Raw genomic sequence first — 26,620 nt, forward strand, 5'->3', positions numbered from 1 at the left:
GTTTCATGTTACGTCTGTGAAGGACTCTTCTCTCCATGCATACTCGACCGACAAGGCTGCCCTCACTCTGATCACCGATGCTATGAGTGTACCAAAAAGGATATGCGCATCGGAATTAGAAACCAGTAGTCAAACTTGGAGTTGGTCTGCTTTCATGCATTGTCTGTGGATATGATTGCGTGATGCTTGCTCGAATGGTTCTTATTCGCATTCCTGAAAGTACCCCGGTTTACCCAATTCCCATGACACGGACGCCATACACCCTGTTACCTGCTTAGGGTATCAAACAACCAAAGCGCCTTATCCAAACACCTCGTGCTGAGCCAACCTTGGTCGCATGACCATGCCTTTAGATCTAGGTGTCATCAGTACATGTTCTCACCCATCGCATGTTATTACTCACCAGCTTGAGTGCAGCCCTATGCACGTTCCTCGTAAAGTTGAGCATAGCCTTCGCCTTGTTGTTCCCCCTCTGCAGCCTCCTATAACCCTCCTGCACATGACTCGGCTGCACAGGCTCTCTCGCCTCCTCCGGCGGATCAAACAGACCACGCTCCCTCTTCCTCTTAAGCCTATTCTGCTCACCGCCATGATTCTTCTTATAGAGATCTTCCGCATCCTTGACCTTGAGCGCCTCTTCCGTAAGCGTCTGCACAATCTCAAAAGTCAAGAAACCAAGGATATCGATGATATCGTCAGAAGGCTTGGAATCAGTAATGAGGCCGAACCCAGCCCATTCTTTGAAACGCTTGCCTTTGCGGTAGGTGAAGGATGCTTGGCGGCAGTCAGACCAATGGACATATTCCTCCCTCGTCATGTCCTTGGTACGTTCGTCTGCGTTCTTGAGGCGTTGGAGGGTAGCGTAGTTCATTTCCTCTTCTTCCTCGTCTTCGACATCGTCTTTTTGCGGTGGGAATTCAGTGAAGAAGGAATGCACATCCCAGACTAAATCAACTTTCGCGCGCTTGGCTTTCTTCGAGGCGTCGACGGGGGCGGCGCCGGGGCCTCCTGCTCCTACCACGCCGGCAGCTATGTCTGCATCTCCGGCTCCGACGTCTGCGCCGCCGTCGCCGCCTTTGTCGTCTGAGTCTTTGACGGAGCGGCGCACGTCTTTCCATTGCAGGAAGTGCCGAAGGCGAGAGATTTTGGCCCGGTCGTGCCGGATTAGCATGAAGAGGTCGTCTGTGGATATGGATTTGCTGCCGCGGCGTGTGGCTAGGGCTGTGCATTCTCGTAGCATGTGCTGGACTTGGTCTTGGACGATTGATTCGATCAACGTGGTTGTTTCGGGTGATGGTTCGCCGGTTTCGCCGGAGACGAACATCATCTGTGGGATCGTTAGATTCAGGCCGATGTCGAAGTTAACGTCGAATGAGACCAGAGCTTCTGGAGATGCGGGCAGAGACATTGGGGGCGAAGAAAGTGCAGGGGAAGATATGGAGGAGGCCATGGTGGTGGCCTCCTGCGGTACAGTTGGGGGGAGGGATGTGAGTCAAGGAAATGTGTGGGTGGTACAAGTGCTGGGGGCATCTTGTGGGTGAGCTTTTTTGGAGGCTCGCTTGGATCTTTGCAAGACGGGATGGGGTGGGAGATGAGATGATTGTAGGTGAAGTAGAGTTGGGGCCATGTTGGCTGTCCGTCTGTGATGTGACTGCGAATGAAAAAGAACCACAACCCATATACGATGTGTAAACGTTGGCGTGATGTAGGAAGGAATTTCCAAGGGTTTCAAATGACTTGATCGAAAGGTGAAATTGTGTTGATGCTTGGGTAGGCGCGCATGACAGCGTCCTTCATGTACCGGGAAGGATGTTACGGCCGACGATGTTGAAGCAGCGTAGTTCAACCCTAACTTTCAGAAGTCCATCTCTTTCTTATTTGGAGTGTCAAAGAGATATCGTGAAAAGAGCGCAAGAAGAAGATGCAATTGACTAACCTGTTGGATCTCCGTCCGATACTTGGCCATCTTATCCTTGTCCGACATGGTGTCTTACTCGGTCGCCCAAAGGCTCCTATAATCATACAAAGCGCGTCGCCAACTTCTTACAGCTATACAAAACAGAAAGTCGAACACAAGAGGCGTGGGGCGCGGCGAGGAATGTGAATGGAGTCCGGGGATGGGACGCGGTTTGCGGTCTACTAGCGCGATTTCAGGCGATGCCTGATGCGACAGCACGGGTTGGCCCGGGCACGCTCAGCCCTACCACATGCAAATCATCAGCCCCGCCTAACTTTTTGTCAATTTGGCGAACAACCCCACCACGACTCTCACCCCACGCGTCACAACTGCCCATCATGCTGTATCTCGTGGGTCTCGGCTTGGCGGACGAAAAGGACATCACTGTCAAGGGCTTGGATATCGTGAAGAAGGCGGAGCGCGTCTACCTCGAGGCGTACACGGCGGTGCTGCTGGTGGAGAAGGATGTGCTTGTGAGTCGAAGATGCGATTGATGGGAGAGGCACTGGGAAACTAATTATCACGGCAGTAGGAAGCTTTCTATGGCCGCGAAGTCATCGTAGCCGACCGCGAAATGGTCGAGTCGTCCAGCGACGATATCCTCAAAGATGCTGATAAAGTCGACGTCGCATTCCTCGTCGTAGGCGATCCATTCGGGTATGCTCCGCTATAAGTATATATTTCAACCATCTAATACCGAACAGAGCGACCACACATACCGACCTCGTCCTCCGCGCTCGCGAACTCTCTATCCCCACCCGCTCCATCCCCAACGCCAGCATCCTGACCTCGATTGGTACGACCGGTCTGCAACTCTACAACTTTGGGCAAACAGTCTCTATGGTCTTCTTCCTTGACAACTGGAAGCCCGCCTCCTTCTACGACCGCATCAAGGAGAACGTCTCCATCGGCCTACACACGCTCGTCCTCCTCGACATCAAGGTCAAGGAGCAGAGTCTGGAGAACATGGCGCGCGGACGCAAGATCTACGAGCCGCCGCGGTACATGACTGTTGCGCAGTGCGCGCAGCAGATGCTGGAGATTGAGGAGGATGTCAAGCAGGAGGGTGCTTACACCAAGGAGAGTCTGGCTGTGGGTGTTGCGCGGGTTGGTGCTGAGGATGAGAGGATTGTTGCTGGCACATTGGCACAGCTGTGTGAGGCGGATCTGGGGAAGCCGCTGCACAGTCTGGTGCTGCTGGGTCGTCGGACGCACGATCTCGAGAGGGACTTCCTCGAGGAGTTCGCTGTGAATAAGGAGAGCTTTAGGGAGGTGTGGAAGAGGGACTATGAAGGCAAGCAATGAGTAGACCTATGTGTTGTTGGTATTTTAGAAGGTGGCCTCATATCAAATATTTCATACGAACGACCCCCTGAATGCATGACATCGCACCTCTCACATAACATTACAACCCGCACTGCTCCACACAGTAGGCCTATCCCCCTTCTTCATCACTATATGCCTCGGTATCCCGCGTACCACAGGTATCACGACAGGCTCGGTGCAGTTCTGACCGCTATCTTTGGCTTTTTGGCATTGATGGAAGTCTTCGTCTACGCAGGGTATGTCTTTGTTGGGGCCAGGGCCGTAGGCTTCTCGTCTACGGATAAGGTAGTAGGTGTGGAATGATGTGCACATTTTGTTTGTTGGGGGTGTCTTTCTTAGGAGGGTTTTGGTGATGATAGGGAATTGAGAGAGGAAAGTGGCGCTGCGAGGTGGTTGGATGTGTGCAGTTCTCGTATGCGAGTGGTTTGTAGACGTATACGATGTGTTGGCAGATCATTCCAACGGAAGTTGAGAGAATCAGTGTGTATGATACTGAGACTAACAGGCGAAGCTGGACATTGTGTGCATAGCCATAGTTGCCTCTACTCGATCCTGTATTCTGTCCATGTTTGCGCTGTTCGCTCGCGAATCCTGACCACATGTCGTATACATGTGTTGTCTTCTTCCCTTTCCGCCATTTCAGTTCTCCATGTATTCGGCATGGTATCGTCTTTGTATCTATATCCCATCTTCAAAGACTCTCTTCATCGTTGCGATACACTTTTCCAACTCCTGCTCTTGTAACGGGTGAAGGCCCAAGCACAGCCTGAACCGATGCTCCGGAAATGGCTCGTGTGAAGGGAACATTCTGATACTTCCAGACCACTTCCAGTCTCCTTGTATGACTATTTTTGGGTCTACATGCGCGAGCGCCGTTGTTCTTAATAGTATGTTCCGCCACCATCCAACATCGCTCATCTTACTGATAAGAGTCCTATCTTTTCGGGCATGAACCGCAAGTGCCACGATCTTGCGTATGATCCAACAGCTACAAGTATGTATACTTTTCTTCTCCATAAGCGAAGGCCAGATCATCCGGATGGTAAAGGCGTAATATTCTTCGCAGATACGAGCGATCAAACGCCAACGTTTGTCTGCAATGAACTCGCGTACAAGGAGGGGACGGTGTTCCCATACGGTCATCTCTCGGAGATAACTATGCAGGGTCATGGGAACTTCTTCGAGGAAGTTCAATAGGTCAAGTGGACCGCATGCAAACACTAGATCATTGCGACATACAACGATGTTCTTGGTCTCTTCTTCCAGTTGCCGGCAAACATGTCTGAGCTGGTTGATCTCCATGGCGGTTTCGAGGCCTTTTTCGAGCTGTGCTGCATACCAATCTTGCTCGCGTTCTTTTTTGGAAGGTCTCTTTTCCATGACAGGGACCGCGTAGAAGCGGAATATTCTGGAGTTGTTGGGTGGTTCTTCGCGACATAGCACACCTTTTGGGTTTGTGAGAGTGTACTCGTAGACTATATTTCTGAGCTCGGCAGGGAGTCGGAAGAAATGGCAAGTGCCATCCGGGGAAGGTTGGTTTGGATCCATGATGTCTTTGCAGCGGTTCGGAGTGGTGGGTATAATTGCGTTGGGTCGAGAAGTCGATCTTTTGGGACATGGAGATATTGAGATGTTCGATGATGCGATGTCTTTAGACGCGTGCACTGTATTTCTATATCGCCCTGCACTTTACTTATATGGCTGAGTGGCCGTCCTTCGGCTGCCCTCTATTGGTACCTTGGTACTGCGTTAGTGGATCTAGATAGCGATGAACCACCTACAACTTCTGCATTTTGAACGATATCTATCAGAAACTAGATTTTTGGGTCGGAAAACCTGCTCCCTCCCAATACCAGACAGTGGTGGTCTTGCAGTTATGCTGTCTTGCAATGCTGATCGCGCAACCAAAAATCCATAAGTACATCGTACAAGACGTCGCCCGTCGAACGGCACCGGTGATGTCCGATTCAAATATGATGCCCAAGCTTTGAGCGACGAAATAATAGTTGGAGATTTAGAGTAGTGTCGGCACCTGGGCAGGCTAGAAGGCTAACCGTAGCGCTACTGCGACCCTTAGCCTGATACTAAGCGACATGTAGGTCTGAGAATGTCTCCACGAGCATCATTTAAACACTGTACGATGGGCGGAGTTGATGCAGATGGTAGCTGCCTGGGCATCTGCCCGGGTGAAGGTAGAAGTTGCGAGGTCGAGCCATTGACAGGTAAGAGCGTCTGACGTCACAGCACAGTCATTCATCGGCCGAGGCAACCACAAAGCATCACGATGATCTGTACAATCTGATCGGCCCGCTTCCATTCTTCCGCTTGCAGCAGTCCTCACAAAGATCCAATCATTCCGGACTAGCGCACTGACAATGTCCAAACCTACCGGCACCACAGCAGATTCCGGCTCGCCCGGAAAGAGGCTACTTCAGGATGTCATCAATACAACGTCCACTCGCCCGTCTTTACCGTTGGATAAAGATAGCGGTACTGAACTATACCGACAACACAGTCGCAAGGAAGAGAACATGCAGAATCCAAAGATGAAGAGGGTCGCATCAAGACCGCAGACCTCCAGCTCAAGACGCTCGGTAAACGGCTACATGCCCATAGAAGACTATGGGCTGATTGGAAATATGAGAACATGCGCCATGGTCGCAACAGACGGAGGAATCGGTATGTAAATTCTGCGAACCGTATGTCAAACACATACTGACTTGGAACGCCTACTCCAGATTACATGTGTTGGCCCTACTTCGACTCCCCGTCTGTCTTCTGTCGCATTCTGGACAAGGAAAAGGGCGGTCACTTCAGCATAGGGCCCATCGGCGACGATACATGTACGACTAAACAGCAGTATCTACCTGCGAGCAATATTCTCCAAACACGCTACCTGAAGGAGGAGGGTGTCATGAACGTCGTGGACTTCTTTCCTAGACCGAATGACAAGAACTGGGACGAAAAGTATCACGCGAACGTACTCGCGAGCAACCATACAGGAAGCGTACCAGAACGTCCCGATCTGAAGAAGTGGCTAGTCAGGCGGGTAGAATGTATGCGGGGCAAAGTTGACGTGTGCGTCGAGGTCTTCCCTGCTTTCAACTACGCGCAGGACAAGCATACGACCGAGATTGTCGATATGGGCAAGACTGGTCAAGGACGTTGCCTGCAACGTGTCATCTTCAAATCAAAAGACCTCTCCCTGGAGCTCAACGCAACGATCGATTGTGGGGATGAACCCGACGGCGTTTGCCCAAGAGTGGTTTTTGAGAAGTCACCGGAGCTACAAGACCTGGGCGATGGTGTCACGGCCGCTTTCACTTTAAACGAAGGTCAAGCCGTATCCTTCATACTGCGCGACGCGGAAGACCACAGCCCAGACGTAATTGAGACTGAACAAGTTCAAGAGCTGCAGACCAACACCCAAATGTACTGGGTCAGGTGGATAGAGCAGAGCAAGTATAAAGGCCGATGGGAAGAGGTGGTTACGCGGAGTCTGCTGATTCTCAAGATGCTGACCTTCGAGCCAAGCGGAGCAATCGTTGCTGCACCGACTTTCTCTCTGCCCGAGGACTTTGGTGGATCGCGAAACTGGGACTACCGCTACTCCTGGGTGCGCGATGCGTCGTTCACCATCTACACCTTTCTCCGGATGGGTATTAGCCATGAAGCTGAAGCCTACATAAGCTACATCTTCCAACGTGTCAAAGAGGCCAAAGCGCGGCAAGGAGCTTTGCCAATCATGATGACCATCTGGGGCGGCACAGACATACCAGAGCTCGAACTACCCCACTTGGAGGGATACAGGGCTAGCCAACCGGTCCGGATCGGCAATGGCGCGGCTTTCCATGTACAGCTTGACATTTACGGGGAATTGATGGATGGCATCTACCTCGTTAATAGGTTCTCGCGTCCCATCTCATATGATCAGTGGCTCCTTGTCCGAGAGATCGCGGACTACGTATGTACTGTCTGGAAAGAGCCCGACATGTCGATCTGGGAAGTCCGCGGTAAGAAGCAGAACTTTGTATACAGCAAGATGATGCTGTGGGTAGCCCTGGATCGGGCATTGCGCCTGGCAGACAAGAGGAGCTTCCCATGTCCGCATCGAGCCGAGTGGTACAGGGTCCGCGATGAGATCTACGAGGAAGTCATGGAGAAGGGCTACAACACCGACTTGGAGTGCTTCATCCAGAGCTACGAGTCGAATGATATCCTGGATTCGGCGGTCTTGATTGCGCCTCTGGTCTTCTTCATATCTCCGACTGATCCGCGCTTCCTCAAGACTCTCGACCGCATACTCAAGGCTCCTGAGAAGGGCGGGCTGACGAGTACCGGTTTGGTGTACAGGTACAATCACGCCCTGAGCGACGATGGCGTGGGTGGGCAAGAAGGCGCTTTTAGCATGTGCACGTTTTGGCTCGTCGAGGCGTTGACAAGGGTAAGCGGTCTGCGTTGCAACCCAAAGTTTTGCTTTTTACTGACATCACAGGCTGGCGCGTATAACGAGAAGTACCTGTTACAGGCGGTAACTATCTTCGAAAACATGCTAAGTTTCGGAAATCATTTGCACGTCTTCTCAGAGGAGATTGCGCGCTCGGGGGAGCAGTTGGGCAACACACCACAGGCGTTCAGCCACCTGGCGGTGATTTCAGCGGCATTCAACCTGGACAAGACGTTGACTTTGCGACGCAAGTAGAGTGGCATAGAGGGTGGTAGCGATAGATGGCAATGCAAACCAGACGCTGAAACGTGCATGCATGTTCTAGATGGGCGCGCTAATCTAACGCACAGGGACGATCAGCAGCTAGCACGTCATGGCTTGCATCGTTCCACAGCCGGAAATCGATCTAATGTCGCTAGCTAGAGGATGCCGTACTCTTGGAAGGAATGTGTGGCGCCGGCTACCAACCGCCCCTGGTGCACTGACTGGGCAATCTCCCAGGCTGAGCCGCGCAACTTTCAAGGCTTTCCTGCCCTTTGCACCTCTGGACAACGCACCCCAACCCATCGCCAGCGGGCCATGACATAGCACCTCCATAATATCTTCCTTCACTCTCTATAATTCTACATTCGCTCTCTTGTCGGCCTCTTTCTCGCGTCGTCCACGTACCACACCCGTGCCGTCATCATCAACTGCCCACCTACGCGTCGCAATCCGCACTTCACTCTCACCACCCGCCATCATGTCGCTCTCATCCACCTCCTCCTCTTCCTCCTCCTACAGCGTAACGAACCTTTCCGTTATTGATGAAAAGCTCGAGATGCCACCTCCGCCCACAGAACTCCTCGTCAGAGACTTCGGTTGGCCATCGGTTTCTCCGCGCTACCGCGGCGACCACACGCAAGAAAGCAACCCCGACTGGGAACACGACCCGCTTGATTGCGAAAAGGCCAAGGCAGAGGCCTTTGAGAAGATGGAGCGAAGCTACGCGCTCTACATGGCCAATCTTGAAAAGAAGCCGCCCGTGCAGAAGAAGAAGGCCACCTGGGCTCGCTTCCTACCCTGGGTGCGTGTCTAACGCACTCTATCGACTGCCCCGTCGCCTCCACGACAATGGCCCAGCATGGCCATTGAAGGCTTCGCGGAGAGGCGCGGTTGCTGCGACATGATCCTCGCAGCGCCTACCCACGACGTCGCCTCGAAAAATTGGATACGCACCTGCCCGCCACAAACAATTTCCAAAAGATACCCATTGTTACGAAAGAAAAAGAGATACAACATCGATACCACCGGATTGGGGACAGGAAGGAAGCAATGCCGGTGCACACCCCGGCCCACGCATGATTCGGAGGCAGCTCGGAGTCTAGATCCGGCCTGCCGAGCCATGAGTGACGGGGGAAGGTGCGGGGCTGTCTTCCACCTTGCGCCCTACACTGGAAGAAGCAATCTTTGATACGCGTTTTCTTGTTCCCTTTGTTGCCCAAAAGCCTTGCGCTTCGCTCTACGATCTCGTTAGCATATACCCTTTTTGTATACCCAGTTTAGATTTTTTTATTTGTTACGCCCGATCGAGATAATACTACTAATACATCAACGATTCTTCTTTACCTATCTGGTACGTGGTGCATGTCATCTCGGGGTTCGCATTGCGCCGCGGGGTTATTATCACCTCGACTATCGGGAATGATCACCCTCACTCCACTGTCATGCAGCGGTAGACCATTCCCGACCGTTGCACGCGGTAGATATATCTACATGGCTCCACTACACGACGTGTCGGAAATTTTGCTCAATTTATTCTCCGTCGCTATTGCCTGGTTTCCCTTTGCTCTTTCCCCTTCAGCATTGACGCGCAGGTGACATTCACGCTCCCGTCACACAACTCCACTCGAAACATACCCAGCATATCCTCCATACCTTAACTACACCCATCATGGGTTCAATGCCAGAGAAGAAGACCATGCGTGCGCAACAGTACGATGCGCGGGACAACAAGCTCCACCTCAACGAAATACCCATCCCGACGCCGCGCGAACATGAGATTCTGGTCAAGATGGGTAGCGCATCCCTCTGCCACACGGATGCCATGCTCTTCGAGCCCAATGACCAAGGTCTGATTCTGGGCAAGAACCCCGTCACCATCGGCCACGAAGGAACCGGCAGAGTAGTATCAACCGGCTCGGGAGAGTTAGCCCGAACGTTCAAAGAAGGTGACCCGGTCGGCTTCCTCTGCGCAGTCGACTGCTGCTTCGTATGCTACGCCTGCAAGAACGTACATAATGCGTGGTGCGCAACAGGCGAGACCAAGATACAAGGGTTCAGCGCCGACGGCTATTTCGCCGAATACGCGGTCGTAGATGCTAGGGAAGCGATCATCCTCCCTGAGAACCGTCAGCCATATCTGATCTAGAACCAGAATACTAGCCGCAGGCTAACATATCTCAACAGTCGACCCCAAGACCTCAGCGCCCCTCTTCTGCGCAGGCGTAACAGCATACCACGGCATCGCAGACTGCCAACTACCCGCCGGCTCCTGGCTCGCCGTAATTGGATGCGGCGGCCTAGGCCACATGGGCATTCAATACGCCAAAGCCATGGGCCACAACGTCATCGCCATCGACATCACCGACGACGCAATAGAAGAAGCGCGCATCTGCGGCGCGGACTATACTTTCAACTCCATGGCCGACAAGGACTGGAAGAAGAAGATTGTAGAGCTTACAAAAGGTGGTGTACACGCGGCTGTGAACTTCACGGCGAGCAAGAAGAGTTATGATGATTGTCCCGCCATTGTCAAGGCGGGGCAGGGGATTATTATGGTGGTGGGGATTCCGCAGCAGCCGTTGGAGTTTAATGGGTTGGATATTGCGTTGGGGAGATATCAGGTTAAGGGGTCGAGTAACGGGAGTAAGTTCACTTTTCGTTTTTGTGAACGATGAAGTGGAGATACTGACTATTGTGTGCAGCTTGCTACAATATGAGAGAGGCAGTGGAGTTCTCGGCGAAGCACAACATCACGCCGCATATGACGACGTTTAAGCTGGAGGAGGTGCCGAAGATGGTGGAGCTGATGAATGCGCATAAGGCCAAGGGACGGATGGGCGTGGTGTTTGACTGAAGGCGTTGGCCGTATGGGTGGGAGGCGCAAAATCTACCAAGTTACAAGCGATGTAAGGTGGAAGGCTACTCATCCAAGTTCATCAAAATACACTCATGGCGGTTCAGGGCCGGTTTTTGAAGACTCCGATCCCACACCTTCGACTATAAAGTCTTCTGCTATGGTACCTCTCTCTTCTCCTCACTCACTTACTTTCTGCTCAAACACCAAAAACTTTTGCGAGAGTAACCCATGGCGTCTGGCCTTTCTGTCTCCTCTTTTTCCAAAATTCGCTTGCACGGCCTCATATCTACTTCAAAACGCAAACTTCACTTTATATGTTCCTGAGTTTGGAGTACTGTGGTTATAAACCACTGATTCATTATCTCATGTTGAAGTCTGCACGAAAACAAAAACTTATAGGCAGACACTCTATGGGCTGCTCTTCTTCGGTGTGCGAGCTTCACGCGTCAAAATTTACCGACTCACTTGCCAATTGGACTTGAGCAGGGCTCAAAAGAATTCCAGGGATTGGTCATGTTTGCGCCAAAAAGAGACATCCTACAGATACATGAAGAGACCACTCTCACTTCTCTAATTAAAAACACAGGCAACGTTGGCATGTTTCCAAAAGACACGGTCGAGATCGTAATGTCTGGTCTCTTGTCCGCTCCGTAGTCACCACGATGAACTATAAAACGGCTTTTGCACTTGATCCTCTACTTGTCATCTACAACAACGACGACCAAAAATTATATCCAAAGTCTTTATTCTATTGTGACATGTGCTGGTTTTGCTCTTCTTCTCAAAAGAAGGAAGAATCTCAGTCATGAGCGGAGCAGTAGTTCGCACAACCCAATATTATCTCCCTCTTCTTGGTTCCGACTCTCTTCTAGGTACTTCTTGTATCTCACTCCAAAATAATGCCTGTGGAAATGACATGGAGAGATTGTTTCTGCGGCAATAAAATCAACTTAGTAACTTTTCATGGCTTCGAAAGATTGGTTGTGGCGTTACATGAGATCCTCGCTGTGGAAGTACTCAAAAGACAACCACCTCTGCAACATCAACATGAGAAGTGTGCCCCGGGGTCATGCTATCACCCATGCTCGATCTTAGCCAGGAGCCGGTGCACGAGCCTGGCAAGAAGTGCTTAAATGCTTATCTCTTTCGACTCCTCTCTCTGCTTTTCATTCCACACAACTTTCCACATTTACCAAAATTAAGCTAGCCCCAGCGCCATGTGCTCCTGTCTTCCTCTTCTCCAAAACCGAAATACCCAAGTTCCGTGGACCGACCCAGAAGCAAATCAAAACAAATCGCAGAGACCACGATGTGTTCTTCCTCAGTTTCTTCCGCCTACATCTCTCGCTTCCAAACAACATGAACAGAAACGCATGATGGAAAAGCACTTGGAATAAGATACAGAGTCGCTAATTGCATGTTTCTGAGTGCGGAGATTGAAACTTCGCAAGATACACCTGATGGGGCTGTAGCCTTCTTTGGCCGGTCTAGAAACTGAGGACAGTTGAACATAAATACTCGCCCGCTGTCCTGTCTCATTCACACTACACACTTTCCGAGATCCACCAAAAGTCTTGCTGCACAAAGCCATGGCTTTCTGTCCTCTCTTTTTCTAAAACAGCAGATGGTGTCGTTCATGTCCCAGCTGAAAAGTGAACAACGATATATTCGAGCTTCTTGCCTGGTTCCTCTCTGAACTATCTTCTAGTCATTCAACAATCTTCAGAATCCGAAAATCCGGGACTGTGGATTCATGTTTGCGTTCTGGTGTGCCAAAAAGATTTCGTGGACGACTTTATGTCTTCGAGACAAGGGTAGCAAATCAAAACGAGCCGCGAGCGTGTACATGGGGATCGGGTCGTACTGGTTCTTCAATTCAACATCAAAATTGCCCAAGAGCTAATGGATGAGCAGACTCGCGAGGAGCGGGCTATATAAACACCACTCCCTCCTTCTCTGACACTCCAACACACCTCCTCCATCTATTTTCTAAAAGACGTCTGGGTGCGCTTTGATGTGTTGGCCTCTCTCCTCTTCCCAAAGACAGATCGGCGAGTTATCCATGCAGGTAGCTTCCACTGCAAAAGTTATCATACGGCACTTCATGAACTAAGATCCTTTCTTCCAAAACCAAGATCTGTCTGCTCGATGACCCAGCCTCGCGGTTCCCAATTGTTCATTTGCTATGAACCATTACCCAAAGATATTATCGCAATAGTCGTATGTCTTCTGCAGAAGACATAGCACTTCATCCGTCGCTGAGAACCTTCCCTGCCTGAAATAGTTTCAGCTTCAACACATGTCCCTCCTCGAGAGACAGCATTCGCATATAAAACCACTCTCCTCCGCCGGTCCTTCTTGCTTTCTATACCACCTTCCAATTCTTTGTTCTCCAAAACCGAAACAAGACCATTTCTATGGAGTCTGCCTCCTCTTTCTCCTCCAAAATTACCAAAGAAAAGAAGACTTGAGCCCATGTTGGGACCAGAAAACCACAGCTGCCCAGTTGATGTTTGTCGGTATTCCAAATACTAATGGCTGCATGGTGTTGCCTCTGCGCGAGGGAAACTATTATAAATGCGCATTGGACTTGCGAAGACTCTAAACCCTTCACTTCACTTCTCTCATTGCACAAAACCAAAATCCTACAGCAGCTTGCATATGGGTGTGCCTGCTCTGAGAACCGAACCATAAACAGCAGTGCACTGCTTCTTCACTACACCAAAACGACTGCGTTTCGCGATATCAAAAGCCGTAGGGTGTCTAAACATGACTGTGGTCGCCTGGCTGGTTTTTCTAAAAACAACAATACCGAGTTCGTGATGTTGGAATCAAAAGATACCACGCCACGCACATGTGCCCTGCTGAAGAACTTACTTCACACCCTCATGGAGAAGAGAGTTGTGGACAGTCCTTGTTATACCCAAACCTGTACTTGATCTGTGCATATGTGGTGGCTTTGAGACGTGTTCCGATAGCAATCCAAATATTGAACGATACCCCCAAATAAGCGCTGTGGAGACGACGGGTGTGGACATCATGGTGGTAGTGGTGATGATGGTGATGATGATCATTACTCTTGTTTTGTCATTGTTCTTGCTCTTCATCGTAAGGCTATAGCCAAGCACATAGCCTGCTACCGGTACACTCCATACTTCATACTCCATCCTCCATGTGTCTTGATGCCTATATCGTACACCGCCCTGTCCCTCCTCTCCATCATCACCATATTCGCTTCCTCTCCTATACCAGACTCACACTCTTAGACGATAGTCTCCAACTCCCTCGCATACCCCAGCGTATTCTCAATAACCTGATCACTCGTAACCAAAATATCCCTGTTCAGATACTCGTCCTCCTGCTGGGGGAAGTATATCCTGCCATCCTTGACAACCCAACCGCTCTCCTTCGCAAAGTTGACGACGCTGCCTTCCGAGTCGAGGAAGAGGAGGGATTTGGCGTCGGAGATGGGGATGGAGGGGTATGCGCGCTCGGAGCAGGAAGCGATTTCCTTGCGGATGGTTCCGATGAGGATCTAGAGACGTGTTAGCAGATGATCCGGTTGAAATTATGAAGGATGTCGTGTGTTTGGTGGTAACTACAATAATGACGTACCTCAGTAAACAGCGCAAACTCCTCGCCAGGCACCCTCTCGCTCTTCGTCTCAACCCACACCTTGTCGTAGCTCCCCTCCATAAGCGCCTGCTCTAGACGAATCGGATACTGGATAAACGGATCAGCCTCTAGCTTCGCGCTCGCCTGGGCGGCCGCCACCTCGAGCGTCTCGAGCAGCGTGTGGAAGCCCGCGTAGTCGCCCTCGCTCAGCAGCAGCAAGAGGTACAGTCCCGTGACCTTGCTCGATTGGCTGCCATCCTTGGGTAGTGTGGACTCTGGCAGCGAGTAGAAGGGCTGCAGCTGCTGGAAGTAGCGGGTAAAGGACTCGGTGTCTTTGAGGCGGATGGAGATGATGGCGCCGAGTTCGAGCGTCTCACGCGCGAGCTGCAGGTGTTTCCGCGGGGACTTCTCTTGTGGGATCAGGGCGTTGAGGTTGAGGAGGGCGATCTTGGCTTTGCTCAGTAATGAGGTGGATTGCTGGTAGTTGTGCGACTTGAGCGTCTGGTGGAGCTGCTGAAGCACGCTGGAGAGTTCCTTTTCGGCCATGGTGTGCGGTGTCTCGCTTTTGGTGGTGGTTGTAGATGATGGGGAGGGTGAGCGCGGGGATTGGGCGGGTTGATGGCGTGGTCGGGTTGGGGTGTTTGTTGCGGCGAGTGGAAGCTTCGGTGGTTTACGTCGGGGGACCGTCGGCGTCGGAGGTGCTGGCCTTAGCGTGGGCTGCGTACTCACCGACCGCCACGGCGCGTCATAACCCTCAAACGTCCTATAACGAATATATGCCATAGTTTTCACTTGCTGTCAAATACGCTGAACATATCCATGAGCGCAAACAGTACGATTTAAACACTTTTCAAGATATAAGCCTGACATCCCACGCGTGCCAGGCACCAACACACGCAGATGACCTAGCCGGTCACATTGTCCCAGCGTGGGAATATCACTATTGGCAACTGGTATGCTTTGGTATTGGTCTACTTCTGTTTGCGATACTGCAGCTGACATTCCTTCTTGCACATTTTAGAGTCTGCCTTGCATGACCGATTGGGTAGTCAGCACGCCACGCCTTACCTTGTGCTACCGTAGAGATTACTTGTGTGAAAATCTTCTACCCAGAGTACCGTATCGGGGCATATAGACATGTCCATGGCCTGACCGGTTCGTAGTTCCAACACATCTCACCACCGTCAGACAGAATATTGTCAAATCATGTCCCTTCGGCTTATCTTCTTCTCCCAAACTTTCCCTTTCCACCTCCACCAGTCGCTGCCTTGCCCTTGATGTTGAGTCTCCGATAATTGGCATTTGCCGTAGCCTTGATCTTTCGGGCCGCCGTCTTCAGGACGCCTTCTTTGACCGGCTTCTCCTTTGCTTGCTCTGGTTTCTTTGCTGGCACTTTCCGTCTCCTCGGGGTATGTGAAGCGTCACTCGCGTAGTCGGAGTCTCCATCCAGATCAGAACCAAACTCGTCTGCTATGTCTGCTGGTACTTGTGTTTCAGGGACGGCTGCTTGCTCCTCGTCTAATTCGTCATGTGTCTGTACGGCTGGTATTGGTTTGGGCTTTACGACGTTCGGACGCACTGAGAACTTGTTAGTCTTGTAGCCCGTTCGATGGAAACGGCACATCTTACTTATCACTCGCCGTGTCTGCCTCTTCAAGCCCTTCTTCTTCCAAGCCTTTCGCGGCTTGCCGTCACGACCAAGTTGTGGCTCTTCCTCGCTGTCTTCATCAGACTCAAGGCCTCGGTCCGGGCCTAGGGGCATTGCCGCCTGGCTATCTTCGATCAAGATCTGCGGCGCTTTAGACTTCTTGGGTACGGTGATGCCTTGTTCCTCCATTTCCAATTCGCGCATAATATCCGCCTCTTCGTCAAGTTGGTCCTCCTCGTCTTTCCTCATGGCTTGTATCATAGAGCTCAGACTGCGCCCAAGGCCACGGCGCATCCAAGGCGCTGGCCGCGATATGGGTTCCTCCTCCTCTTCGCCAATAGCGCTCAGAACATTGTCTCTCTTCAGGAAAGCAGGTGTAGCTAGGCCTCTGGTTGTAGATGACGGTGTACCCTGCTCGTCTAACCTCCTCTTCTTTGGTGTGACGAACTGATTCAGGAGGAATCGCTTCCCGGCCGACAGCGGGGTCCGCTCCCCCCGTGCTCTTGACTCCAGCGACGTCTCGCTTGCTGCGTCTTGTAGTCTCCTACTCGGTGTTTGTGGTACATTTAGTCCTACATCTCCTAGTACAGTCCTCGGTTTGCTCGGGGTGCCTTGCGCGAACGGGAGCTGGTCGAAGAGACCTAGCACTATGCCATCGCGCTGAGGCGTGGGTCCTATGACGGAAGGTCCTTGTGGGGAGAGCAGCTCGGCTGCGTAATCCACGTTCTCTAGTGTATCTTCATCCTCCCTCTTCCTCTTCATCGGCGTGGACAGATTGGGTTTGGGCGCGGCTTTTGGTGTGCGTTGGACATCGAGGCTCGCTTTTCGGCTTGGGGCGCGCTTCGAGGGGGTCTGCGGCGCGGCTTTGCTGGATAATCGTACTCGTAGCTTGTTGTATTCCTTGTACATTTGTGCTGCACATGTTTAGCAGGACACCAGTGCTACTGGCGTCGCTCTATACGTACAGATCTCGGCATTGGCCTTGATATCATCGCGTCCCGCCTTCCGACCATTGTTTTCGGTGGCGAACTTCTTTTCCCATACCTTCAGTTCCTGTCGTAGCACAGTGCAGCGCTGTTCAATCTCGTCGTTACTCATGTCGTCTTGTGTGGGGTAGGAATGCGTGAAAGCGGAAACGCGAGCGTAATTGATTTCCGCATCTCAAATCGCGGTACGCGTTACGACGTGCACGCGACAAAACGCCACTAGCAGGGATGCCTCAGCCTTGCCGGCTCCACCCGCGGGCATCATCACATGCACATCAATCCCGAAAACTCAATTGGCAAGCATGACGCATCAGATATATTCTACAAAATACTATTCACAACTCCCTGCTCGCGCGCTTGAGAGCTCGAACATCATGTCGCTGATGCAGAAAGGGAAAGCCGGACCAAAAAAGGGGAATCTAGTAGTGAACAGCCTTGTCGTAGGTGGCCATGGCAGCCTCCTTGAACGCCTCAGCGAGAGTGGGGTGAGCGTGACATGTGCGGGCAACATCTGGGGCATTGTTAGCTTTGTTCTGCAAAGATAGATGGTATATTCGACTCACCCTCTGAGCTGGCACCGTATTCGAGAGCAAGAGTGCCCTCTGCGATCATCTCACCGGCGTTGGCACCAATGATGTGGATACCCAATATCCGGTCAGTCTGAGCATCTGCCAGGAACTTGACCATACCCTCAGAGTCGAGGTTGGTCTTGGCTCTTGAGTTGGCGGAGAAGGGGAAGGTTCCGTTCTTGTACTTGATACCGGCCTCCTTGAGCTCCTGCTCGTTCTGGCCGACCCAGGCGACTTCAGGGTGGGTGTACATGACGGAGGGAATGGCACCGTAGTTGACGTGGCCGTGACCCTTGTGGATGTATTCAATGGCGGCGACAGCCTCCTCCTCAGCCTTGTGGGCAAGCATAGGTCCGAATGTGCAGTCTCCGATAGCGCGGATGTGGGGAATCTTGGTGCGGTATTCCTGGTCGATGATCAAGCGGCCCCTGTCGTCGGTCTCGAGGTTGATGTTGTCCAGACCAAGACCGGAGGTGTATGGGCGGCGACCGATGGCAACGAGGACGACGTCGCAGTCGATCTGTAATGGTTAGCATTCTCTCTAAACACAGATGCATGCGCTGGACGTACGGTCTCCTCCTTTCCACCCTTGGCGGCCTCAACGCTGACGTTAACGCCGGCGTCGTGAACCTCACCGGCGGTAACCTTGGTGTTAAGCTTGAACTTCAGACCCTGCTTTGTGAGGATCTTCTGTGTCTGCTTGGCGATTTCGTTGTCCATACCAGGGCCACCAATTTGACCCAAGAACTCGACAACGGTAACCTCAGAGCCGAGACGCGACCATACGGAGGCCTATAATTCGTTAGAAATGCCATGCAAATCAGATCGGTTTTCGTACCATCTCAAGTCCGATGATACCACCGCCAATGACAGTCATCTTCTTTGGCACTTCCTGGAGCGCAATAGCGCCAGTGCTTGTGATGACCTTCTGCTCGTCGATGGTCAAGCCAGGGAAGGGTGTAGCCTCGGAACCAGTGGCGATGAGGATGTTCTTGCCGCGGACGGTGGTCTCGCCACCCTCGGTCAGGTTGACAGCGACGGTGTGCTCGTCCTGGAATGCGCCAGTGCCCTTGATGTATTCGACGTTGTTCTTCTTGAAAAGGAACTCAATTCCCTTGGTGAGGCCGGACACGGAGGTGTCCTTCGCCTTCATCATGGCGGGGAGGTTGAGCTTGACATCGCCGACTTCGATACCGCGACCCTTTGTGTCGTGGAGAATCTGGTGGTAGAGATGCGAGTTGTTCAGGAGCGATTTTGAGGGAATGCAGCCGACGTTCAAGCAGGTTCCACCGAGGGAGCCACGCTTCTCGATACAGGTGACCTATCGCCGTGTGAGCTTTTGAACTGCGCAATCGCCATGTTTGTCGTCGCTAACCTTCATGCCCGCCTGTCCTGCCTTGATGGCTGCGACATAGCCTGCGACACCACCACCGATGATGACTAGGTCCTTGTCCTCTATCCAAGAATTAGCACATGATCCCCTCTAAACCTCGTAGTAATGCGACTTACCAGCCTCCGACGCATAGCCTCGTCGTAACCGGTTCTGGAAGTAGATGTTGGATGCGCAAAATGTCTTTTGGGAGACGGGCCGCGTCGCCCTCTGCATGGCGCGGGGTGCCAGTGAGCGGAACATGGTGGAGACTACCGAAGAATCGCTACCAAGAGAAGCCGTGAAGTGTACGGCGGGGATGACAGGCGTCAATGGATGGGGCGTGGGATGGGAGATGTGGTTGAGCTTTTTGCGGAGCTCGGCCGGGAAGGTCTATGCGGCTTCCGTAGGGTCAAGGGTGGCGCCAAGCTGACAAAGTGCCTCACATCTACTCCGTAACATCTTCGTCTCAGTGTCCCGGCAACCGGTATCGCATTACTCTATATGGCAAATAAAGGGTATTCTGGCTATATGTAACGGCAATGACTCATCCCTTCCTATTCTCAGTCCTCCGTCAACGTCGTGGTGGCCAGTACTCTCGTCAACATGTCTATTATTGACTTGCAGGCCCATCGAACAGTCTCTTTCTCATGCTTCTCGACGATCTCTGTCTTGCTGACAATCTTCTTGAGGAAGAACTGCAGCCCAGCAATCATCTCAGGAGCCTGATCCACCTCCACAAATACTTCGCGTACTGCCCGCTCGTCTCGCTTGTCCTTCGATTTGGATGCCTTGAACGACTCCAGAATCGTCGTGACTAGCAAGACTTCGATGAACGTCTTGGTTTTTGGCTGCAGGTAAGGGAAGTTGAGGTTTTTGAGGCTAGTGATGGGTAGAGCTTTCCGGCCGATCAGTGTGCCGTACAGTTTGCCTTGGTTAACAAGTTTGCGAAGAGATGTGTCACCACCTGCATCGTCATCGTCATCATCCGAGTCATCTGCGCCATCTTGCTTCTCTCCTAGACTCTTGAAGATATCCCATAATGCAAACTGGAAACTCTTTCGTGTCTTGTGATCTGAACAGACCTTTCGGGCGAGGACTGTGTAGTATGGGTTATAGGTCTTCTCGGCGCCTGCGCAATGCACAATGACCCGTGGAATTTCCGCCTCCTGCGACCTCTTGAGGTTGAGCTTGTTCAGTCGTATTTGAGCGTCTTTGAAGTCGCTGGCAGACATGATAGAAACGAAGATGGCGCGCCGAATGTCCGTATTCATGCGGTGTTCGCGGGCAAGTTGCACGAGATCGACTTCGCTGTCGTCGTCCTCAATGTCGATGGTCTTTGAAGCCCTGCCAGATTGCTTTGATTCCTCGGGTTTCTCCTCGTTGTCAGGTTCGTTTCGCCAACTCGCTCCCACTAGCCACCACTTGCCTCTTTTATCTGTGTCTTTGATGTCCTTGAGGCCAACACGTAGCGGCTCGGTTGCTCTGAGGTTTCTTGAATTCAGAGTACCCAACTGCTTCTTCATGCGTATCGTGTGCTCTCTTGAAAGTGCGGAATTAGCTATGCCTGTCTTCATCTTGTTGTTCTTGAGGTCATTGATCGTCTCGATCATAAACTTTGTTCGGACGGGTAGGTTGTTCTGGCCAACCTTAGCCACAGACTTTTGCAGCAAGACGACAATGTCTTTGAGTGAAGTTGGGTCATCTTGTCGCAGTTGCGGGCCCGATGCCCTGACTACTCTCAGTAGGAGTTCGGTATTGATCTCCGTAAGTTCGTCTAGGAAGAACCGGATGTAGTCGAAGACGATGTTGCTGCCAATGACTTGATACGTGTACAGCTCCGCGACTACAGATATCAGGTTTGCCGTCTGCTTTCCATTTCCGTCCTTGTTCGGCTGGTAGTGTTGATCGAACTCTGCGACGATGCGTTCCACTATTTGCGCGCCAAAATCGGGTCCGATGACTTTGTACACGGCAGCGATGAAACCAGCGTGTAGGTTTAGGAAGGTATCGAGGAGAGCTGTCGGATCCGACAACATGCCAACGAGCAGGTCGACAAGTGTGTTGTTGACGTAGCCTCGAGGGTTGTTTTGGTAGATGTTCTCAATCTCCTTCAGAATAGACAGTATGTTGGCTTCAGAGAGCCTGTTGAAGAGACCCTGAATTTGCCTCTTGAGACGCAGCAAAGCCTCCGTATCTGAAGCAGGGGCTGCTCTCAGCGCAGGTGGTATGTACTTGGTCGGTTGGGCGTTCGCAGCAACGGGGGCAATGTATGGGTTTTCTCGTACACGTGGTTTTTCCGGTTCCGCGTCCTCCATTTCGTCGTCCTCATCGGAGCCCAGGCCGTCTTCAGAGCCATCCCCAGTCTCGTCATCTTCGTCGAAGCCTGTCTCTTCCAAATCCATATCGTCCTCATCAAAGGCGGAACCTTCCGACTCGCTGTCCTCTTCCTCGCTCGACTCCTGACCTAGAGCTTTCCGCCTCTTGCTTGCAAGCCAATCGTCGTCCTCTTTCCTCTTCCTCTTTGTAGGTTGGGCATCCTCTTCGTCACTGAAATCTCCAAGGTCGCCGAATATGTCGTCCAGACCATCGTCTGCTCCCTTGGACCTCTTTTTGCTCTTCACGCCTAGCCTCTTCTCCAACTTTGCAATCTCAGCGTCATCTTGCGCCAGCTTTTCCTGGGCGGCGCGCGAAAGTTTAGGAGGCGGAGGCGACGTTTCTTTGGGCTGTGAGGGCTTCGCTTTAAGGATACCCTTTAACGGTTTAGGCGACTCTTTCGCAGCTATCGGGGGTGGGGTGGCGTCGGATTCGATGTTGTCCCAGTCTATCTCCTCTTCCTCGTCGTCGTCGTCCGACTCGGCTTCTCGACGTGGACCGCGGCCATTGTGTGGATGCGAAGGCGCTGGCCGTCTGACCTGCTTGTTCTGGCGCTTCTTCTCTACGCGATCGGCCTTGCGCTTGTCTTTGCGATTCGGTGGACCATTGCGCGGTCCATTTCGTCGGTTGTTGTTCGCTGGGTCTGCTGATGTTAGCACTGAAACGTTACCAGAATTAGCTGAGAGTATTACCGAACTGATTTCTCAATTCCACGGGCAATTTGGGCCCTCCGAAAGCTGTGCGCATGTTGAGATGGTCGAGACGGTACGGTCGCAAAAAAGTTCGAGAAGTCGGAGTTTGGGTGAGAGAATCCCCGCGTCTCCGCTCCACACGGACGGCCGCGGGCATCCCACCATCCATGCAACCAACTACTACATGGCGCGCGCACCATAGCACTCGACTTTCACCATGGCGCGAGACCACCTAACCAACGAGGAGGTACGATCAAGTCAATTAGGCAAGCGGCTGTTCAACACTGACCTTTGCAGTTCTTCACACGGCTCGCCAATCTTTTCGAGTACACGCGCACCAAAGGCCACGGCAGCGTCTACCTAGTCCAGAAGCGCATGACATTCGGTACCTCTGCTACACCTCCTCCAGCCAGCAAAGTCGCCGACGATCCATTATGGGACACACATCCTGACGAGCCATTACCTGTCCTGATTCGCGCACATAACAACGGGAGCGACAAGAAGGCAGGCACCGACAGAGAGGACATCCCCAAGATAATATTGAGCACTGTGGTGAAGCCAGACGACTTGGACGCATTCTACGCACGGTATGCTGAGGCGTGTAAGACAGGCATGAGTGGGCTGAAGAAGCGAGACAAGAAGAAGGCGAAGAAGACTAAGAAAAAGAAGAAGGGCGAGACCAAAGTATGAGGAACATCGGAAACTACGAAAGCACGAGACGCACAATAAACACGTCGTTGTCATAAAGCACCAAACGATTGATCTTGAGGGGTCATGCGGGCATCATCAAGAATATGCCACTGAAGGAGAAGTGCTACTGAAAGAAGGCACAACGATGACCTGGACGACGAAACTGTAAAATGCGGCACCAGTTCACGGCGACTCTCAGGGAGTGTGGTGCACCAGAAGATACCACTGAATTATATCTATACATTGCAGTCCCCACAATTGTCCTCACAATGTCTCGGCCGTCTTCTTGAACATCTTTGTGCTCACAGGCAGTGGCTGCCCCATCCACGTCGCTCTTTGCGTGTGATCTCTCAACTCATCGTCGGTGTTTGGATGAATCAGTGCAGACAATGGCCCTCTGTTGATCACGAGCCAGGGAATGAAAGCACCGAATTGCTCTGCTGGTCGTTAGCATAGGCATAGAGGTGTGTTCTCTCCATCCCGTACCGGGTGTGAAAATGTTGACTTCAAACATGGCGAGAGGATGAGGACCAATGGGTCGATCCCATACTCGGTAGATGCGCAACTCGGGGACTTCGTACTGTATCAGCAATCATGCAAGTCGTATGCATGGATGTTGTACTTACATTCGCGGCGTATCCGTTCCCACAGCTCGTTGGCGAACTTGACCTCGTCTTTATCAGACTGGAGGAAGTAAATGTGAACGCTAGTTGCTGTCAGATACATAAATAACTGCATCTCAACTTTAAGACTTACTCGAAGCCTCCTCGAATTCCGTTGGTTATAGGAGCTACAAAGGACTTGTATGCTTCGCTCTTCTTCTCGGTTGGTGGGTTTACGTAGGATTTCCCGTCCTCAGCCCTTTCACTGTACAATGTTAGCACGGTCTCGTCTAGATACATTATGGCAGTCAAGCTGTGTAACGGAGAGCTTTCAAGTGCAACGTACTCGGGCAATGGCTCGAGGCCTTCGTAGCCTTTCAGAGGAGACGCATACGTGTAGAGATTTGGATCGGCCATCGTTCAAATTGAACGCTATGTTGATGTTCAAATGCACTTCTCTTGTTGTATCGCGCAACTTTTATAATTGACAAAACAATCAACAATACGCAGCGGAGGTCTTCCGTTTGTCAGCGCGGAATTACAGCGGCCTTGGTTTGCAATACCCCAATGCAGTCAGTCAGCCCATGTACCAAGTTACAGATGCACTCATACATATGGCGTGCATCATGTCAAACGTTCTATCATGTGAGAATGTGTGTCAAGTCCAGATTGCGATGTAAGACGAGTGAGCCGTCAAGTCGCACGAAAGCCTTACGTTCAATCTGGGCAACGAGCGATAGTTGGAAATACTTCGTAAGCCGACGGGGAAAACGTGTCTAGTATAGAGCTCTCTATCAATAGGAAACGCATTGATATGACTCTTCACCGACAGATAAGGAGGCGGCGCAGGAACTATAAGTCCTTATCGATACATGTCGCGCTTCACATAGGCGTGCACGGAGCCTTGGAGGGGTGAGTCAAGCACCCCGCGGCCACCCAATATATTTCGGAGCGCAACGACCACCCATTGAACACCACACGATACCCCAATACCGCAACCATGGCCGAAGCCACCTACTACATCGACGAAGACGTCGGTCACGACACCCCAGAGCAAACTGGCGACGAATCGCTGCCCTACAAATCACTCGGATACGCTGTCCTCACCCGCGGCGAGACAGCCAAGTTCCTCACCCGCAAGAGTGTCACCGGCGAGATCGCAGAGGGCGCCGACGCGACATCGAGGTTAGAATGGAAGGATGCCGCCAAGTCGGCCATGAAGAAGGCCGTCAACTACGCCAAGACGCAGAAGAAGAAGCAGGAGAAGGACCAACAATTGCTTGCGCAGCGCATGAAGGAGGAGCACGACCGCAACAAGGTGCTGGATGAGGCTAAGAAGATTGTCATAGAAGAGGACAAGAGCCTGCCAGCGCCCATCAAGATCAAGCTCGACGACACCGACCCGAAGAAGATTACACTGGGAGATGGCAAGGACACAAAGGGCACACGTGTACGCGTCTTTGGTCGTGTACATCGCGAGCGGAGACAAAAGGATGTCATGTTTGTTACCTTAAGAGACGGCTACGGTCAGATGCAAGTCATCTTCACTGGAAACCTCGCAAAGACATACGACGCCCTTACCTTGACCCGCGAGACCAGCATGGAGATTTTCGGAGAGCTGAGAAAGATCCCAGAGGGCGCACACGCACCCAACAACCGCGAACTGCACGTCGACTACTACAAGATCCACGATGGATGGAAGGCGGCCGGTGGTGACGATGCCATCACCAACAGAGTATCAAAGGACACTGAGCACGCGACACTACTTGACCTGCGACATCTCACTCTCCGCGGAGAGACAGCCTCCAAGGTCATGATCGTCCGCGATGCCGTCGAGTTTGCCTTCAACCAAGTCTACAAGGAGATGCGATTACGCAAAGTCAGCCCGCCTGCGCTCGTCCAGACGCAGGTCGAAGGCGGTGCTACGCTCTTCAAATTCGGCTACTACAACGAAGAAGCCTACCTCACCCAGTCCTCCCAACTCTACCTCGAGACTTGCCTACCATCCATGGGCGACGTTTACTGTATCGAGAAGTCTTTCCGCGCGGAGAAGTCGCTCACGCGCCGCCATCTAGCAGAGTACACGCACGTCGAAGCCGAACTCGACTACATCAACTTCGACGACCTACTTAACCACCTGGAAGAAGTCATGTGCCGCGTCCTTGAAGTCACAATGGCCGACCCCGTTGTGAAGCAATACATCATGGACCTCAACCCAGAGTTCCAGCTCCCCGAGCGACCGTTCAAGCGCATGAAGTACCAAGACGCCATTGACTGGCTCGTCGAGCACGAGATCCCCAATGAAGACGGCGAGCCGCACAAGTTCGGTGACGATATTGCTGAGGCTGCTGAGCGTCGCATGACGGATATCATCAACAGGCCCATCTTCTTGACCCACTTCCCCACAGAGATCAAGGCTTTCTACATGCTCAAGGATAAGGACGATGCGCGGGTCACCGAGAGCGTAGACTGCTTGATGCCTGGTGTTGGCGAAATTGTTGGAGGCAGTATGAGGATGGACAACTACGATGAGTTGATGGGTGCGTTTGCACGTGAAGGTATCGATCCTGCGGCGTACTACTGGTACACTGACCAGAGGAAGTAAGTCATCCACCCACCCACCAACACGCCCATATTGTGTTCAGAATTCGCTAACACAACCCTCTAGGTACGGTTCTTCGCCCCACGGCGGTTACGGACTCGGTCTCGAGCGCTTCCTCGCCTGGCTCTGCAAGCAGCACACCGTCCGCGACTGCTGCCTGTACCCCCGCTACTTCGGCCGCTGCAAGCCTTGAGCAAAGAGCCCGACGTCCCCCTCCCACGTATCTTTGCCCCGAAGCTCTCGTTCTACGAAAACGAGATGAAGTATGAGTTGAAATGATTCGTGCGACGTGGTTTCACGAGAGCCAGGCTCCCGCTTGTGCCAGCACACATGGCTTCTATTGTCTTGTCTTGTCGCATTAGGCTGAGACGAATGGGTCCGAATCGTTAGATGAAATCATATCCAATCAACATGTTCCCATGCGCCCCCGCCTTGTTTGTGTTTTGTTTTTCCCCGGTCAAAGACTCTGTGTTGTAGCCTCATTGATGTATACATAACGAAGCGGGGGCGATAGGCCATCAGCAGTTACCCTGGGTCTTAGTTCGCTGCTTATCGTGCAACTGTGTGCGACGTGTCTGACATGGTGAACCCGGTGCGGGGGGGGGGGGGGGGGGGGGGCG

General features: G+C 52.2%; 12 protein-coding genes across 12 annotated transcripts; 6 read left to right on the forward strand and 6 right to left on the reverse strand.

Moving 5' to 3' along the window:
• Positions 1–349: 349 nt before the first annotated feature.
• On the reverse strand, positions 350–1,408 carry J4E90_004684 (uncharacterized protein; the record flags this gene model as incomplete). The annotated part of the gene is made up of 2 exons (XM_051434248.1): positions 350–355; positions 404–1,408. 2 exons carry the CDS (start codon positions 1,406–1,408, stop codon positions 350–352), a joined length of 1,011 nt encoding a protein of 336 aa, XP_051291504.1.
• An 887-nt stretch (positions 1,409–2,295) lies between these two features.
• On the forward strand, positions 2,296–3,262 carry DPH5 (diphthine synthase; the record flags this gene model as incomplete). The annotated part of the gene is made up of 3 exons (XM_051434249.1): positions 2,296–2,430; positions 2,490–2,614; positions 2,662–3,262. The coding sequence occupies 3 exons, from the start codon at positions 2,296–2,298 to the stop codon at positions 3,260–3,262; spliced, it is 861 nt and encodes a 286-aa protein (XP_051291505.1).
• A 2,396-nt stretch (positions 3,263–5,658) lies between these two features.
• Positions 5,659–7,985, forward strand: J4E90_004686 (uncharacterized protein; the record flags this gene model as incomplete). Its single annotated transcript, XM_051434250.1, has 3 exons — positions 5,659–5,962; positions 6,022–7,727; positions 7,779–7,985. 3 exons carry the CDS (start codon positions 5,659–5,661, stop codon positions 7,983–7,985), a joined length of 2,217 nt encoding a protein of 738 aa, XP_051291506.1.
• Positions 7,986–8,472: 487 nt separating this feature from the next.
• On the forward strand, positions 8,473–8,808 carry J4E90_004687 (uncharacterized protein; the record flags this gene model as incomplete). The annotated part of the gene is made up of 1 exon (XM_051434251.1): positions 8,473–8,808. One exon carries the CDS (start codon positions 8,473–8,475, stop codon positions 8,806–8,808), a length of 336 nt encoding a protein of 111 aa, XP_051291507.1.
• Positions 8,809–9,663: 855 nt separating this feature from the next.
• J4E90_004688 (uncharacterized protein) lies at positions 9,664–10,848 on the forward strand (the record flags this gene model as incomplete). The annotated part of the gene is made up of 3 exons (XM_051434252.1): positions 9,664–10,120; positions 10,179–10,637; positions 10,697–10,848. The coding sequence occupies 3 exons, from the start codon at positions 9,664–9,666 to the stop codon at positions 10,846–10,848; spliced, it is 1,068 nt and encodes a 355-aa protein (XP_051291508.1).
• A 3,265-nt stretch (positions 10,849–14,113) lies between these two features.
• J4E90_004689 (uncharacterized protein) lies at positions 14,114–15,012 on the reverse strand (the record flags this gene model as incomplete). Its single annotated transcript, XM_051434253.1, has 2 exons — positions 14,114–14,386; positions 14,467–15,012. 2 exons carry the CDS (start codon positions 15,010–15,012, stop codon positions 14,114–14,116), a joined length of 819 nt encoding a protein of 272 aa, XP_051291509.1.
• A 673-nt stretch (positions 15,013–15,685) lies between these two features.
• SLD2 (DNA replication regulator sld2) lies at positions 15,686–17,212 on the reverse strand (the record flags this gene model as incomplete). Its single annotated transcript, XM_051434254.1, has 3 exons — positions 15,686–16,044; positions 16,096–17,028; positions 17,080–17,212. 3 exons carry the CDS (start codon positions 17,210–17,212, stop codon positions 15,686–15,688), a joined length of 1,425 nt encoding a protein of 474 aa, XP_051291510.1.
• Positions 17,213–17,519: 307 nt separating this feature from the next.
• Positions 17,520–22,161, reverse strand: J4E90_004691 (uncharacterized protein; the record flags this gene model as incomplete). The annotated part of the gene is made up of 8 exons (XM_051434255.1): positions 17,520–17,611; positions 17,664–18,189; positions 18,240–18,461; positions 18,508–18,990; positions 19,045–19,124; positions 19,179–19,431; positions 19,635–22,057; positions 22,107–22,161. 8 exons carry the CDS (start codon positions 22,159–22,161, stop codon positions 17,520–17,522), a joined length of 4,134 nt encoding a protein of 1,377 aa, XP_051291511.1.
• Positions 22,162–22,323: 162 nt separating this feature from the next.
• J4E90_004692 (uncharacterized protein) lies at positions 22,324–22,796 on the forward strand (the record flags this gene model as incomplete). The annotated part of the gene is made up of 2 exons (XM_051434256.1): positions 22,324–22,353; positions 22,404–22,796. 2 exons carry the CDS (start codon positions 22,324–22,326, stop codon positions 22,794–22,796), a joined length of 423 nt encoding a protein of 140 aa, XP_051291512.1.
• A 264-nt stretch (positions 22,797–23,060) lies between these two features.
• On the reverse strand, positions 23,061–23,310 carry J4E90_004693 (uncharacterized protein; the record flags this gene model as incomplete). Its single annotated transcript, XM_051434257.1, has 2 exons — positions 23,061–23,233; positions 23,283–23,310. The coding sequence occupies 2 exons, from the start codon at positions 23,308–23,310 to the stop codon at positions 23,061–23,063; spliced, it is 201 nt and encodes a 66-aa protein (XP_051291513.1).
• Positions 23,311–23,548: 238 nt separating this feature from the next.
• Positions 23,549–23,815, reverse strand: J4E90_004694 (uncharacterized protein; the record flags this gene model as incomplete). The annotated part of the gene is made up of 2 exons (XM_051434258.1): positions 23,549–23,663; positions 23,745–23,815. 2 exons carry the CDS (start codon positions 23,813–23,815, stop codon positions 23,549–23,551), a joined length of 186 nt encoding a protein of 61 aa, XP_051291514.1.
• A 583-nt stretch (positions 23,816–24,398) lies between these two features.
• J4E90_004695 (uncharacterized protein) lies at positions 24,399–26,193 on the forward strand (the record flags this gene model as incomplete). Its single annotated transcript, XM_051434259.1, has 2 exons — positions 24,399–25,999; positions 26,067–26,193. 2 exons carry the CDS (start codon positions 24,399–24,401, stop codon positions 26,191–26,193), a joined length of 1,728 nt encoding a protein of 575 aa, XP_051291515.1.
• Between the last annotated feature and the right edge of the window lie 427 nt (positions 26,194–26,620).

This window comes from Alternaria incomplexa (genome assembly GCF_024043165.1).
Source record: "Alternaria incomplexa strain BMP 0042 chromosome Unknown scaffold_6, whole genome shotgun sequence".
NCBI classification, from domain to species: domain Eukaryota; kingdom Fungi; phylum Ascomycota; class Dothideomycetes; order Pleosporales; family Pleosporaceae; genus Alternaria; species Alternaria incomplexa.